This window comes from Azolla caroliniana, unplaced genomic scaffold, assembly GCF_043228905.1.
Source record: "Azolla caroliniana isolate FFs.n. ecotype wild unplaced genomic scaffold, voAzoCaro1.0.p SCAF_17, whole genome shotgun sequence".
NCBI lineage: Eukaryota > Viridiplantae > Streptophyta > Polypodiopsida > Salviniales > Salviniaceae > Azolla > Azolla caroliniana.
Window position 1 is genome coordinate 1,099,242 of NW_028230452.1, and position 14,948 is coordinate 1,114,189.

The following is a 14,948-nucleotide window of genomic DNA, read 5'->3' on the forward strand; positions in this document are numbered from 1 at the left end:
GATTTTATCTTCGCATATATAATGTGTCACAATCATGTTGAGGTATTGATGTCATTTTAGGGGCAGTTTTGAATGGATAATCTGATGGTTGCAGGGTGTCTTTATTATTGCACCATTATTTTTCTATCGTCGCAGAGTAGTGTAATGCTGCAAATCAATGTAGGCCATAATTTAATTGATTCGAGTGAACCTGGGGAATGGTCCAATGATACCATTTGCGTTGGGTGGCAATGACTTCACATTTTATTCTCTGTTGCTCAAACAATATCATAAAAATCAGGTTGGCATAGTCTTCATGTGGACATTGGCAATGCAGTTGTTACCATGTGAAGATCTATTTCTGACATATCATAGAGTTAGAAGTCAAGCTGTTAATGTCTAAATTCTCTTCCACAGGTATGTGAATGTGGTGTGTTTCACAGCATGCTTTACCATGTAATGTTGCATTAAAATTGTTTGGGTTGCCCATGAAGCCTACCGACCATCCAATGCAAAAACTCTTTAAGTTTTGAAAGAGCGTAAATAGCCTGCTGGTGATCAGCGCAGTCAAATGTCGTGGGTTCGAATCCTTGCTCCAAATACTCTCATTCGCTTCACTAGTAAATTTCTCCCTTCCCCTCATTCTTTCCATGGCGATGGCGTGCTCAAGCTTCATGTTTAGAGAAGTTTCTCTTCTTCTTCTTCTTCTTCTTCTTCTTCTTCTGCGTAAGTACTCTCTTCTTCTTCAGGTCTTTCATTTAGTTCTTATTTATGCTTATAAAGGGATCTCTCCCTCTCTCTCATCCATTTCTTGCCGGCAAGAGACATTAGCACTTCTTTCTTCCTCCCATTCTGAATTTTTCCTGCAACAGAAGTCGATACAACTTTCTCCCTCTCTTTCTCTCTTCCTGAATTTTGCTTCTTATCAGACGTTAATACAACTCCCTTTCTTTCTCTCTCCGTGCAGTGTCACATATAGCTTCAGTATATTGTGAAAGAGAAAGAACTCTGGCTATGGTGAAGCCTGATGGAGTGAGATCAAATTATACTGACTCCATCAAGGCCATTATACTCTCTTCTGGCTTCTTCATCTCACGGGAGAAAACCTTGCATTTGGATGTCAAGACTGCAGAATCATTCTATTCAGAACATATCAACAAGCCATTCTTTCAAGATCTTATCGGATTCATGACAAGGTAAGATTACTTATCCTTTAAATTCACATCTATTATTTGGTGACCTAATTTGTATTCCCTTCATATCGAGTAATAGAGTTGCATAGGTATTGGTACATGTATATGTGAATGTGTATGCGAATGCGTATGCGTATGTGTATGTAATCTTTCGGTATTCTCTACAGAGTTACATATACATAGGTATTGGTACATGTATATGCGAATGTGTATGCATATGAGAATGTAATTTTTCGGTATTCTCTTTTGCATTTTCTGTCTAAATAGTGCTATAGATCGCCAGATGTTTTATATATGAATAGAATATTTGTGCTTCAAGTTAAAATCACTTTTGGTCATCAATATTGAGTTTAAACTATACACATCACCAGAAGAATTGCTTGGAGAAGAAAATATTTGTTTTTGTCATAACATTCAGTTCAAGAAATATGTGGCCAGAAGAAAAGATTCATATGATAAAGTTTTGTCACAATATTCAGTTTACAAAATTCATTTGTCTGTTCTCGTCACAGTGTTCACTTTAAGTTATATGCACTGCATGTAGAAGCTGTTGTAGAAAAGATTCATATGGTATAACATGAAAGACATTGCCCTGAAGATGTGGCCATATTTTCTTAATATGCTATCTGTTTTATGTGCCTATATGTTGTGCATCCATTTGTGGTGGAAAATTATTATGTGTTGCCCTTTGCTTCTCACAGTTTACAAAGTTAATGATCACATACCAAAGATATCGATACTTTCTTGATGATGATAGCATTGTGACCAGTGTATATTATTTTCACAATTTCCAAGGTTATGATTATGTTCTGAATATATCTATCCTTATCGTTAATGACATTATGATTGATCTAATATATGTGATCATGACAATTTCCAAACTTAATAGTCATGCTGCTAAGATATTCATTCTTTTCTTAATGATGATGGCATTTTGGTTGATGCAAAAGTGTATGCTTGTCATAATTTCCCAGGTTATGGTCATGCACCAAATGTATCCTGTCTTTCATGATGCTGGTTGTGACAATTGGATGATTGTATTGTAACGGAGTCAATTAGGCTGCAGATAGGGTCATTAGGTCATGGATTGTGCGGCTGGTCACAATTTGTATAGATATGGTTTCCTCACAACCTAGGGTTTACTGGTGCACGGCTTTAAATCAGGCATCATATATAGACACTTATTCGTACTAGTTTTAGGGTTTGAGTTGTTTGTTCAGAGTGCAATTAGGGGACATAGGATACACTCTAGGTACGAGAAGGAAGATTAAGATTTAAGAGAGAAATAAAAGTCTTTCCATTGTTTTGGAAACATAATAATAATAATAATTATTATTAATATTAACATAAAAAGGAAGCTAGAAGTAGAGATATACAGACAAAGCTTTAAGACAAAAATTATAATGTATTGATCATGTGATCCTAAAGAGCGAAATTGAATTGATTCATACATTATTTCACCAAATGTCCCTGAGTGTTCATTGATCCCCAATGCCCTCGGTTATTTCCACAAATGCTCCTGAGTTTGTTGCAACGTGAAAATCTGAAATGTTTGGATGATAGTGATTTGATTGTGGCCATGATACTTGAACATGAGGATGCGGTAGCGAAATGGCGATCATTAATTGGCTCCACTGATCCTGTGAGGGCACAGAAGGAATATCCAAATAGGTATTATGGTTGTAGCTCTATTTTTCTTGGGTAAAAGTCCTAATATTTTATCAAAGGCAAGTGTTTGAATTGGAAAACGTTTTACTGAATATGCAGTATAAGAGCCATGTTTGGATCTAGTACGACACAGAATTGTGTTCATGGATCTGATTCTCCAGAGTCCGCTGAACGAGAGATTGGAATTTTGTTCAAGGATATCGGGAAAGGTGAGCAGAATTTTGTTGTGTCGAATAAAGAGAAAAAATTAGTTGCCCAGTGTATGTAAGTTTCCGTGATTTCCTGAATGCCCCTTGTTTCTCTCGTTTAGCTAGCCACAAGTCAGTCTATTTAGATAATGAGGAAAATTACTGGTCAGTGTATCTTTTAAACGGATACATGAATTCCGATAAGGAAATTAGATTGGCAATGTGAGATCTGTGTGTTAACACAATACTACCGGTAACCACGTGTGCATGTAGAGTTGTACAAAATTCCCTTTTGCTCTTATGTGTGACTAATTGAAAGTAGTCACTGTTAATATAGATGAGCATTCAGCAGATCATGAAGAATTGTAGCTAGTTTATTACTATGAAGTTTTTGGGGATCTGGCTGATAATCCGCTCCTGTACAACAAGGTTGAAGAGGAAACACCACATTTATCCAACAAAGCATCAGTTAGGAACCAAACACAGTTAGCTCAACTATTTTGATTACTGTAAAAAGATGATTGATTTTACTTTTCAGTGGCCAGGATATAAAAATCAACAGGGCTTTACCTACATCACAAGCCCAGGATATCTTTGTCAATATATTTAATTTCCATTATCAAAGTATGTGGACATCAGAAAAATTACTCATGGAATGGCAACTGTTTGGTTTGGCGTTTCCTATATAGTATATACTATCAATTTAAAAGAATATGCATGCCAATTGGATTGTATAGGTTTTGACATTTGAAGATTAGCAATCGGAGGCATTTGATGCCCATGTATATGTTGTATCCATAGGAAATTTCCTTCACGTGCAAATTGTAATGAAATTTCATCTGCACATATTAGTTATGAACAACCAACCTTCTTATATTCAAAGCACGAATGAAACTCTGAATTACAGGCTTTCTTAGGAGATACTTTTAGAGTACCAAAGATACAATATACTCTAAGTACATGAATATAATACACAATGACAGTATCTACTGACGGATACTTCATCTTTGTTTTACAATACGGTTAATTTTTCCACTTACACTCAATAAGTTGCAACAAGACATTTGTTTTTGAATACGATTAATTATTCCACTTACACTCAATAAGTTGCAACAAAACATCACGCTTGTACCTTTGTTTCTTTCAAAGGTATAACTTTTTCCATCCATCTGTTCAGAATGTAGAGGCCTCCAGTTCGTATAATTGTGATGTGATAAACATTGTTGGGAGCAGAAGAATGAGAAACAGTAACAGTCAGGAAGAATAATCACAATGCTGTTCTATCCCAAATGCTTCCATTACAGCCATCACAAATGGCCCCATTACAACCATCCAATTCATATAATCATGATGTGATAAACTTTGTTAGGAGCAGAAATTTGTGAAACAGACATCCATCAACATTATATCTCAAATGCTTTTATCAAACCCATTATTAACGATAAGCAAGTATAATCATACTGCTATTTTATCTCGAATGCTTCCATTATCGCCATACCAACTTAACAAACCAATTACCCTACCAGGCTGTGACAGAAAACAATACTTTTGTGCTAGTAATCCATAGATTGAATCAAATAGTCAACATTAGTACTATATTTAGATTTCAGTCATACAATCCAAAAATTGGTCCTTAGGTAGAACCAAGTTAAATGTGAGAAGGATTCACATAATCTACTGTTAAAATTGGATTATACTCTCCAACACAGGAGACATATCAACAGAACACGAAATAAAGATATTCTAGTATCTTCATTGAGAGATTTCAGTTTTGACTCTTCTGTACATAACCAAAACACTACAACAAATTAAGATAACACAAATACGTTTATCTAGGCACGTTCTCCACGAATACGTCTGGCAAGCTGAATATCCTTTGGCATAATGGTGACTCTCTTGGCATGAATAGCGCACAGGTTGGTGTCCTCAAACAACCCAACAAGATATGCTTCTGCAGCCTCTTGTAGAGCAAGAACTGCATGGCTCTGGAAACGGAGATCAGTCTGCCAAAAATATTTAACACTACTCATACAGTGTCCAACAAAATCCACCAAACACAGAAAAATCATATTGCAAGTAAAATACAATTCTGAGAAAGCACTGCCATGAAAACACGGCTAACATAATGCATAAAATATTAGTTGTAAAGGTATAAATACCTTGAAATCCTGAGCAATTTCACGAACAAGCCTCTGAAAAGGAAGCTTCCGGATCAACAACTCAGTACTCTTCTGATACTTACGGATTTCTCTGCAAATCCATTGCATACACATGTTCACAACAGATTCCAAAACATACCAAAGAAATCATTTCTTAATAAGATCATACCTCAGGGCAACAGTTCCAGGTCTGTAGCGGTGAGGCTTCTTCACACCACCAGTGGTTGGTGCAGATTTGCGAGCAGCCTAGTAATTTGAAAACAGCTCTTATGAGTCAAATATATCCGAAACTGATATAACAACTTATCCATGCAGCAACTCAAAATATTTTGTTAATTTCAACCATGCAAAAACTATACGCTAGAAAAACATAAATATGGTAATCAATCAATCATCAACAGCTAACAGCATGGGCATACCTTAGTGGCAAGCTGTTTTCTAGGAGCCTTTCCTCCAGTTGACTTGCGAGCGGTTTGCTTAGTACGAGCCATTTATGCAGAGATCACGAAAAACGGAAGAGAACAGGAGATAAAAGTCTGTTATGAAAAAGGTATTGAACAAATTAGTTCATGGATGTGAAACGAATCGAAAAACGAATGATAAAGACACAAATCTAAGGAAACACAACTAGAGAGAGAGAGAGAGAGAGAGGGAGATCATCATATGATTTATATCGCTGAATCAGAAAACGCACGGTAGGAAACACGCATTGGAGATGATAAACACACACACACACACAGGAGAGAGAGAGAGAGAGAGAGAGAGAGAGAGAGATACAAATAAGTGTTATTGATTGCACAAAGGAATCGTGAGGGAATTTGAGAGAGTTGGAGAATCCTAAGATGTGTGATTCAGGCCGACTGACTTAACAAAGAAACCCAAGATATAAAAGAATGTTTCAGCAGTCAAACAGAATTGTCTCTTTGCAGGTCGGACAGAGAGACACAGAGAGACAACAAACAAATAAAAATACATACATACATACAAACAGAGAGAGAGAGAGAGAGAGAGAGAGAGAGAGAGAGAGAGAGAGAGAGAGAGAGAGAGAGAGAGAGAGAGAGAGAGAACACTGTGAATGAGCTCCTTGAGAAGAAGAATTCAAGAACGAAACGGCAGCAGGGAAACGGGCGTTTCGGGAGGAGCATACCTTGGAGATGTGAAGCAGAGGAGGCAGAGCGAATGAAAGCGAAGAATTGCGAAGTCGGGGTATCACTTTATTTATATAGGTAATGACAGATGTCCGGAACCGTTAGATCAGAACCTCGATCCTCGAGATCTACGGCTGATACAATCCCATGTATAAGAGCCGTGCGATCATCTGACATCTACGGCTCTACGCAGCCTAAACAAACACAAAATCCGCATCCTCGCTTCTGATTGGCCAGGTAAAACAAAAAAACAAAAAAGCAACGAAGCCACGAAAAACGAGAATAAGGAGACTCTCATTCTTCTGATTTTTGTTTGCGTTTGAGCGCTTTGTTTGGCTCCTTTTGTTGTGGAGAGCTCTTGTAAGTTGTGGAAACAGCATCCAATTCTCTCTTTTGGCACCATCATAATGAATTCCTACCCAATTCACGTGTACATCCTTCTGACTTTGTCCACAAACATGCCTAAATGGCTTCCAAGTTTCAGCAGAAAAACCTCGCATATTATCACTATTTTTGGGGTCGAAGCTAATTCGTACATGATTAGTGTGTATATAAAACCATTGTAAGTTGTAGAGGTGAGAGGAATGGATTGGAAACAAGAGAAGTATGCAAAACAACAAATCATCAGTGGAGCAGTATTTGATGATACAAGTATATGTCAATGAATTAGTGCCCCATGTTTGACATTCATCCACTCGAGAAGATGCATGGATGGTTCATGCATCCTTATTTACAATGTAAAAAAGGGGGGTTGTCCCTTTTTTTTTCAAAACAAAATATTCTTCCATTAGTTTTCAAAAAGGCATATCAACTACAACCTACAAAATAGATGGAAAGGAAGTGACTATCCTTCCCAAGCCCATCTTGTGTAAGACAATGTCTAGCCATGGATCCTTTGTTATCCATCTGAAAATCCAATTTCATTTCAGAATGTACTACCAATTATCCCATGTTGCCACTTGCTTTCAACATATCAGAAAATGTCATCATATTAGGTAAGAGACCTTGCACAAGCATTTGAGGATAGAATTGTGTAGCCTCCTTGTTCTTATCATGCTCAATGTAGCCCAATAACATGGTAGTCCATTGTACCATATCTCCAACCAGCAATAATTCGTCAAAAAGCTCTTCAACTTCAATTATTGCTCCATATTTATGATTACCCCTTGTTGATCCAAAGTCTTCATAATCCACCCATGGTGGTTGTGGCAACCCACACAACTTGGCAAGTCTATCCTTTCACTCTGGTGTTAGTACCCTCCAATTGTTTTCATGTTTCAGATGATTGTGTTTGTATTCAAATTGTTATGATAATTGCCTTCAGTTGAGTGGCCGATCTTTTGAATTGTAGTTGGCATGCTTAATGACATAAGTTTCAAGCTTCCCATTGGTTGTTATCAACGAAGATGAACTTGTCAAATGTTTGGTGTTATTGGCTTTCAATTTGAGCATGTTTACATTTGTTTGTGTTGTTTGCTTCCATGTGATTGATTTCAATACTTTGCTAGTACAAAGAGTCAAATACTTTTCATTTTCCTTTTCAACAAAATTTCCTTCAAAGACAAAATTTTATCAATTGTGAAAGATTGTGTATTCTAATTAGGTATTTCTTAAAGATACGGAGGTTGTTGAAAATACTTTGCTAGACTACTTCTTCAAGACGGGACGCATTGTGAACTTCACAATAAGTAAACATGATGAATGATGTGAGCATTAAGACATTTGTAAAACCAATTTGTTTGATTTCAATGGTATTGGATCACACACCAAATTTGTCTATAGCCTAAATACTTAAAATAATACTCAATAAACCCATGTTATTTCAAATGATTCCATGGTATGCTTCATGAGGATTCACAATCAATAAAATCATTAGGCATCTGCAACGGTTCGGTTTCGGCTAAACTGGATTGGCCTTGTCCAAACCAAATAGGACAAGCCTTTATTGGTTTGGAGGTTTTCAAACTTGAGATGAGCTGGTTTGCCACTTTGAGACTGGGTTAGGATGATCATCTTCAAGCAAGGACCAAATTTTGTTAAAACAATTTTTGTACTAAACATTGACACTCGATGAAAAGCTCACACAATAACTACACCCAAAGACATGCATACTACAAGAGTTTATGCACGCCTATCACTACAATATAGAGTCCACTAGTCCAGAGCATTCATCAACCTTTGTGAATACAAACATTTAGATAAATTCAAATGCCATACTTTACTTACCCATTAACTCAAGTTGAAAACCCATAAATTTTATTCAAAGATATTAACAACTCTTATGTCTACCAAAATATAGTCAATATAAAAACATTGTTAGCTTTGTTTGCCTTTTGTTTTTAGCACTGTCATATATATTACCTACACATTAAACAAATGATATTTTGGAACCAATTCACATTTGTTTTCTTTCTTTCTTTCTCTCGCTCACATATGCCTTTTGTAAAGAGAAGGTATGCATAGGACTTAAGACATTGGCCTCTTGAGGTGGGAGAATTTCAAACGCACAACAGAAGCACATGCATGGATATGTGATATGTTTAATAATACTTGGTAAGACAACATGTTGTAATGATTAGATTACAAATTGGATCAAACCTTCACAAAAAGGTGGAGATGTAAATAATCTACACAATTATCGGACAATCATGTTGACTCACTTATCACAAACTATTTGGATGTATAATTGAATAAACAAAAAGTGTGTTGGCTTGAAAAAAATTGTAGGAAGGTTAACGAACAATCCCACTTTTCAAAAACACCACTCTATTGATCTTCTCGTCCCCCTTCCAATATTAATGGAAGATAGTTGCTTGAGGGGTAAGGGGTCCATTGAAGAAGTTATCATTGAGAATGCATTATTCTATTGATATTTCTTGTCATCCTTTTGAATTTTAATGGAAGAAAGTTGGTTGAAGCTCCATTGAAGAAATTATCATCAAGAATTTGATCATCATGCTTTTACCAAATACTTTAGAAGATGCAAGGCTTACTAGGGCATTGGAAGACCTTTGTGTGCATACTAAGCTATGCGACAAGAACTTGAAGAGCCACTTGATAATATGGAAAGCTTTAAATACCTTGCTTGACATTGAAGTTCCTAAGTGGTATGTGACAATAGCATCCCTAAAGCCCACTTGGAAAAAGACGAGAACGTTTCCCATTGAGAACATGGACATGAATATCTAAATGAAGCTTTTTTGCAATGCCAACATATCATGACCTAAGAAAAATGTGGAGGTTCATGCTTCGCACATTATATAACAGATGTAGCAAGTACAAAACTAGATTCTTCAATGAGCAGGTTTGAGCCCATCCTAATGTCTACCATCTGATCTATTGATTCCATTTGACTTAGTTCACTCATTTCAACGTGAGACAATAATTGGGCAAGAGGTGATGATTCCAATTGACATCATACATTTTGTCCCAAACAGATATAGGAGTCTTATCACGCATTAATACAATGCTTTGCTTTTGATCACATTTAAAAATGCTTTCACACATCTTCAACGAAACAAAAACTCTGCACAAATTTCTCAAAATGTAATTATGCAATCCAAATTGCTACATCGATTGTCACTACTCAGTTTCATATAATGACGTCGAAATGTTACATTTGTTGTCATACTCAACCTCCAAAGATAATCATAAAAAACTATCTCTATGCAATCTGCTTCAAAAACTTCTCTCTTTTTGTTTGTAACATTCGTAATTTAACTCTCAACCATTCTTTACAAATTGGGTAAACTTCAATTAAAACAAAGATTACAGAAGTCATTGAGTAAGAGCACTAACGACAATACTCATTGACGTCATTGATTTCTCCAGCAATCTCAGTGTCAAGCATCCATTCCTCCGATGAAACAGGAGGTAGTTGCTTCACTTTGCGTTTCAAATTATGTTTGTGCCACTCTGATTTGAAATGCTCCCTATACTTTGCTGCATCGCCTACCTCTACATCACAAGTATTGCACTTTTGTTTCTTCTCTTTTGGTGCCAAAGCTTTTATGGTCGGTTCTCCTGTCTGCAAAGATAAAGATTCTAGAGTAGGCATGTCCTCAGAAGTACTTACATCACCACCTTCAGTTGCCATCTGAGAAGAAGATGGGCGAGATGAGTTTGTATCATCAACTAGATCATCGACAAAACCATCACCTTCATTCTGTACAGCCATCACGAGGACATCCAATCTTCCATTAGAATCCCTAACAAATGCATCGCATTCACGAAAATGACCAGGCTCCAATTGACAGACCTACAAAAAACATCGCATTGATTGATCATATATACATGATACCTATACCCTGAATAAATATTTGCTTAACTGTGTCAATACTTGACCCGAATGTGAAGAATCTTACCGCTTTCAGCATCCCATTAGATTTGTCAGATTGTTCAACAAGCGCATCCCATTCCTTCAGTTTGTCTATTAGACTTGCGCCCTTATCATCTGGCACAATGAGTTGGAGTCGCATTCTAGCCCTAATAATTTGAAAATGAGTCTGCAGCTCCTTGATAAGCTCTAGAGCCTAGAGCCTCCATCATGACCAAATTTTTTAACCAGATTAGCATTATCATCTAACATTTAAAGCCAGCAGTGTATTTTTAAAAACCTTCAGAAGCATACCTGTTTCTTGGTGTTTGTATTTGGGTCTACTGCAAAGTGCAAATCTCGCATGAAGCGCTCAATCATGCTGATTGTATAAGGCCGTTGTGTCTCTGGGTTCACAGTTTTCTTCATCACAATCATTGCAATGTCCCTGAATTGATTCGAAAGGTGTGCTTCTCTTTCCCTCCCTGATACTTGAAGTTCCCCTTTCTCTAAAATCTACAGACCATTGGACAAGGTTACAACTATTACAACTACTAGTTCTGCATGCACATTAAACCAGCCATAAAGTAGTATTCTATAATAAATGTGCGGGACAATAAGAAGAACAAATGAAGGTAGTAGAAGAATTGGAAGGAGGGAATTTCCTGGTTACAGGAAGCAGCAAGACATTTTTAAGGACAGAAGCTCATTTACCAAAAAGACATACCCTTGCATACAAAGTTCAAACAATGTGCATGAGAAATAATCACTGGACCATCACATGAGCAAGAAAATCATGTGTTTGAAGAACAAAAAACTGGATAGATGAATGAAACAAGTAGATGCCGCTATAAATATCCTATATGTCCTGTTATAAGGCTAAATACTCTAAACTTGCAACTGTGTATGATCCCATGAAAGAATCATAATGCTTCATGTGAGCATTCATCGATAACCCAAAGAGTGTGCACAATTCATAATGAATCATTAATTTATGAAATGACCATTATATGATTCAATGTGCTGAATCATGGTTTTATGAAGAAGTGTAGCATTATTTAAGAGAAATGTTAGCTTTTATTAATCTTGACAAAAACATGTAAAATATGCATATATTTGAATCCTGTGAACATATCATATTCAGTTGTTTGAGATTGTTCCCTTCATAACAGGGAATGATCCCAGGTATGTGTCCAGATGACTATACCGAGAGATGGAATTTCAAATATTAAAAAACCCCCAGTAAAAACACAATAATAAATCTGAGTTCGAATTATAATTGCAACCAAAGCGCAACGAGAAGAAAAAAAAAGCTGAAACAAAATCAGCCTTTCTTGAAACAGGGATTGGACTATTTCCTTTAAAACGTAACACATTCCCCAAAATGATAAAGCTTAATAAAGTGTATGGTGAACAATTCCCCTTCAATAAAGACCTATCTAATCGTCTACGATGATTCAATGAATCCAACTTGTGCCAACAATCTTGTTCTAACATACAAAAATCTTTTACACAAAGCTTCAATACATTGAATTGAATTACAACCATCTGATATCTGCCACAATGATTAGCACAGCTTCTTGAATAACTAGGAGAGCAGAAAAAACACAATAAAAACAGGATTTATTTTTACAAAGATCTGCAGTCATTTTGTAGGCAAATCAACCAAATCAATTTGAAACTTTCACTTAACCCATATGAACCTATGAATGCATATGAGGATCAAGGTGTAGATACTTGTGATAACAATCAATAACACTGTATCTTGCCTCACACACTAGACGACAACATAACGACAACAACAAGAATAAATAACCGATGTAAAAGTACCTCAAGGCAAATCTTGTCTTGATCATCGGTACCAAAAACAGCAATAAGATCCCTGGATTTAGCCAGAATCCCTTTGGAGACGTTGTTATAGACTGTGTGAGATTGCAAAACCTCATCAATGTCTTTCTCACTGCATCATAAAAGTAGACAAAAGGAAATATGAGAAAGAAGAAGAAAATGAGACGGACAGGAGAGAGATAAAAAATAAGCCCTCAGAACTAAAAGGAAATGCAAAGATGAGAAAACGAAGACCCTACGAAAAGATAATGAAAAGGAAAACTTCTTAAACTAAACAAAAGAGAACAAAAGAAGAATAAACCTACTGTAAAGACGGGTGAATGGCAGAAACAAACAGAACAGGCAAACTGGAAGAATCAAATTGTTAAGGGGGGGGGGGGGGGGGAGGAAGCTTGCCTTCTTTCATTCTATACTTCCACTTGAGATTTCCATGAGAGAAATACAAAAGGGGGAAACCAAAACGAGGACGAAACAGGAAGAGAAATCTTTCGTTCTTTCAACTTACACTCGAGATCGCCAGGAGAGCACAGTGTTCTTGAAGCAAGCGATCTCGAAGCGGAGGCCATGGCTCTTGAGACGCACCACGGCCACGTTCGTGAGGCGCTTCTGTCCGACGGGTTGAACCAGAGATCGCGACATCGCAAGGCTCACACATAAAACACAGAGAAGCGAAGACCGACAAAAACAAAATGAAGGAAGGAAGGAGAAGGGTTTCTCCCTTATTTCTTTAGATGCCCCTGTGTTTTCTCTTTATTCCCAATGATGCCCCTGTGTTTTCTCTTTATTCCCAATGATGCCCCTGTGTTTTCTCTTTATTTCTTTAGATGCCCCCTGTGTTTTCTCTGTATTTCCCAGGATGCCACCACAGAATGAACCACGTTAATTGTTACCCCACAAAGAGTGGTTATAACTTCAGAAGACTTCCAAAGGTTCCTTCCATGGGTGGTGAACTTTGTCAGGGCCGCCTGTGCTCATAGTGCAACATTTCGGTTTCGATATGCTAATCCGCACCACACCCATTGGAGCCATTAATAAGCTTTCTACATAAATTTGACAAGACGCAGGCAAATGTTTCTCGTGTATTCATTTGTCGAACATTCCCCTCTCGTCACAAGACTTCAACCTCGAAGTTAACCCGATGACTTTGAGTGATTCGATCTCAACAATACCCCTTGTCACAGTTTTGGTGCAAGTTTGGTTTTCCTTGGTGTTAGACATTTCCTCGCCACTCCTTGGGGATTAACTCGCTTCCCTTGCTAAGCTCGAACCCACACTTTGCAAGTCTCGTAAGTGTCTGACCTCAATAAAGAGCTTTATAGTGTAAGCTAAGACTTATGGGCAACATTGACTATTAGAGACATGAACTAATGTAAGCATAAAATAAGGATAAAACATAGATCTAGATAGAAAGAAGAGAGAGAAAGAAGGGTGTCGATCCACCCGACCACCCCCGAGCGAAGGGATCGAGATGGACTCGAGCCTCGATCGGCGTCCCATACCACCGTCGTGGTGTCGAGTCGTACTTGGTGTTGGCGCACTCGCTACAAGAGTTGACCCACCACAAGACAAAGTCTCGACATAGTCAACTAGATGATGATATGAGGGTAGCTAGGACTCTTATTTATAGTGATACCCAAGGCCCCCAGGCAAGTTCACACTTGGCCTAATGGGTTGTCTCAATCCCGAGGATTAAAAGTAATCCTCCCCTTCTTTACACTCTCGTTTAACCCTCACACTTATCCACGTGTATAGAATACTACGGTAAATTCTCACCACAGGATATTATATGGTCATGCCTGTAACATACTCCCCATGTTTAAAATATTGCACTCTTGCAATGGAAAGTTAAGGAAGTTAGTTCTGAGAGTATTTTCGCGTTCCCATGTGGCATCTTTTATTGATTTATCCATCCATTTTATTTTAAATTCTCGGATTTCTTTAGTACGTAATTTTTTTGTTTTAACATTGAGAATTCTTTCTGGTACATGTGGTTTAGAAGATAATTTTTCAGAAGTAACCAGAGTTTCAGTTGTAACTGTATTGTCACCAGAACCTAGAAGTTCTTTTAGACGACTCACATGAAAAACTGGATGAATTTCAACACCATCGAGAAGAGCGAGACGGTAGGCTGATGACCCAATGCGTTTGAGGACTATAAAAGGTCCACAAAACCGTGGGGCTAACTTAGCGCACTTACCCTTAGACAATGTCTTAGAATTGTGAGGTACACCTAAAAATACCTTCTGTCTAGGGTTGAATACACGAGGTTGCCTATGTTGATCGGCATAAAAACGTGTTCTATCTTGAGTTGTTTTTATATTATCTCGTGCAATATGCAACATATCTTGCATATCCTGAAGAAAGTTTTGCGTACGTCGCAACTCATCATGATGTATATTAACATCAATCGGGGCTCGTGGCTGAAAACCATACATCAACATAAAAGGATT

At 37.3% G+C, this 14,948-nt stretch overlaps 3 protein-coding genes across 3 annotated transcripts; 1 reads left to right on the forward strand and 2 right to left on the reverse strand.

Moving 5' to 3' along the window:
* Positions 1-605: 605 nt before the first annotated feature.
* On the forward strand, positions 606-3,624 carry LOC147852656 (putative nucleoside diphosphate kinase 5). Its single transcript, XM_087332811.1, has 5 exons — positions 606-705; positions 947-1,175; positions 2,736-2,843; positions 2,940-3,049; positions 3,366-3,624. Exons 1-5 carry the CDS (start codon positions 630-632, stop codon positions 3,395-3,397), a joined length of 555 nt encoding a protein of 184 aa, XP_087188937.1. The 5' UTR covers positions 606-629; the 3' UTR covers positions 3,398-3,624.
* A 982-nt stretch (positions 3,625-4,606) lies between these two features.
* On the reverse strand, positions 4,607-5,723 carry LOC147852657 (histone H3.3). Its single transcript, XM_087333460.1, has 4 exons — positions 5,607-5,723; positions 5,357-5,433; positions 5,188-5,278; positions 4,607-5,031 (listed from the first exon to the last, which is right to left on the reverse strand). Exons 1-4 carry the CDS (start codon positions 5,676-5,678, stop codon positions 4,861-4,863), a joined length of 411 nt encoding a protein of 136 aa, XP_087189586.1. The 5' UTR covers positions 5,679-5,723; the 3' UTR covers positions 4,607-4,860.
* Positions 5,724-10,028: 4,305 nt separating this feature from the next.
* On the reverse strand, positions 10,029-13,161 carry LOC147852658 (sequence-specific DNA binding transcription factor). Its single transcript, XM_087333664.1, has 5 exons — positions 13,004-13,161; positions 12,481-12,610; positions 10,966-11,166; positions 10,700-10,867; positions 10,029-10,593 (listed from the first exon to the last, which is right to left on the reverse strand). Exons 1-5 carry the CDS (start codon positions 13,135-13,137, stop codon positions 10,129-10,131), a joined length of 1,098 nt encoding a protein of 365 aa, XP_087189790.1. The 5' UTR covers positions 13,138-13,161; the 3' UTR covers positions 10,029-10,128.
* Positions 13,162-14,948: the final 1,787 nt, after the last annotated feature.

Excerpts from the sequence above, each read along its gene's own strand:
- LOC147852656 (XM_087332811.1), top strand. The coding sequence starts at position 630 with ATGGCGATGGCGTGCTCAAGCTTCATGTTTAGAGAAGTTTCTCTTCTT. Across the intron at positions 1,176-2,735 it reads CTTATCGGATTCATGACAAG|TGATTTGATTGTGGCCATGA; the intron begins GTAAGATTACTT and ends TTTGGATGATAG. Across the intron at positions 2,844-2,939 it reads CAGAAGGAATATCCAAATAG|TATAAGAGCCATGTTTGGAT; the intron begins GTATTATGGTTG and ends CTGAATATGCAG.
- LOC147852657 (XM_087333460.1), bottom strand. The coding sequence starts at position 5,678 with ATGGCTCGTACTAAGCAAACCGCTCGCAAGTCAACTGGAGGAAAGGCT. Across the intron at positions 5,434-5,606 it reads GAAAACAGCTTGCCACTAAG|GCTGCTCGCAAATCTGCACC; the intron begins GTATGCCCATGC and ends TCAAATTACTAG. Across the intron at positions 5,279-5,356 it reads CCTGGAACTGTTGCCCTGAG|AGAAATCCGTAAGTATCAGA; the intron begins GTATGATCTTAT and ends ATGGATTTGCAG.
- LOC147852658 (XM_087333664.1), bottom strand. The coding sequence starts at position 13,137 with ATGTCGCGATCTCTGGTTCAACCCGTCGGACAGAAGCGCCTCACGAAC. Across the intron at positions 11,167-12,480 it reads AAGACAAGATTTGCCTTGAG|ATTTTAGAGAAAGGGGAACT; the intron begins GTACTTTTACAT and ends AATGGTCTGTAG. Across the intron at positions 10,868-10,965 it reads ATACAAACACCAAGAAACAG|GCTCTAGAGCTTATCAAGGA; the intron begins GTATGCTTCTGA and ends TGGAGGCTCTAG.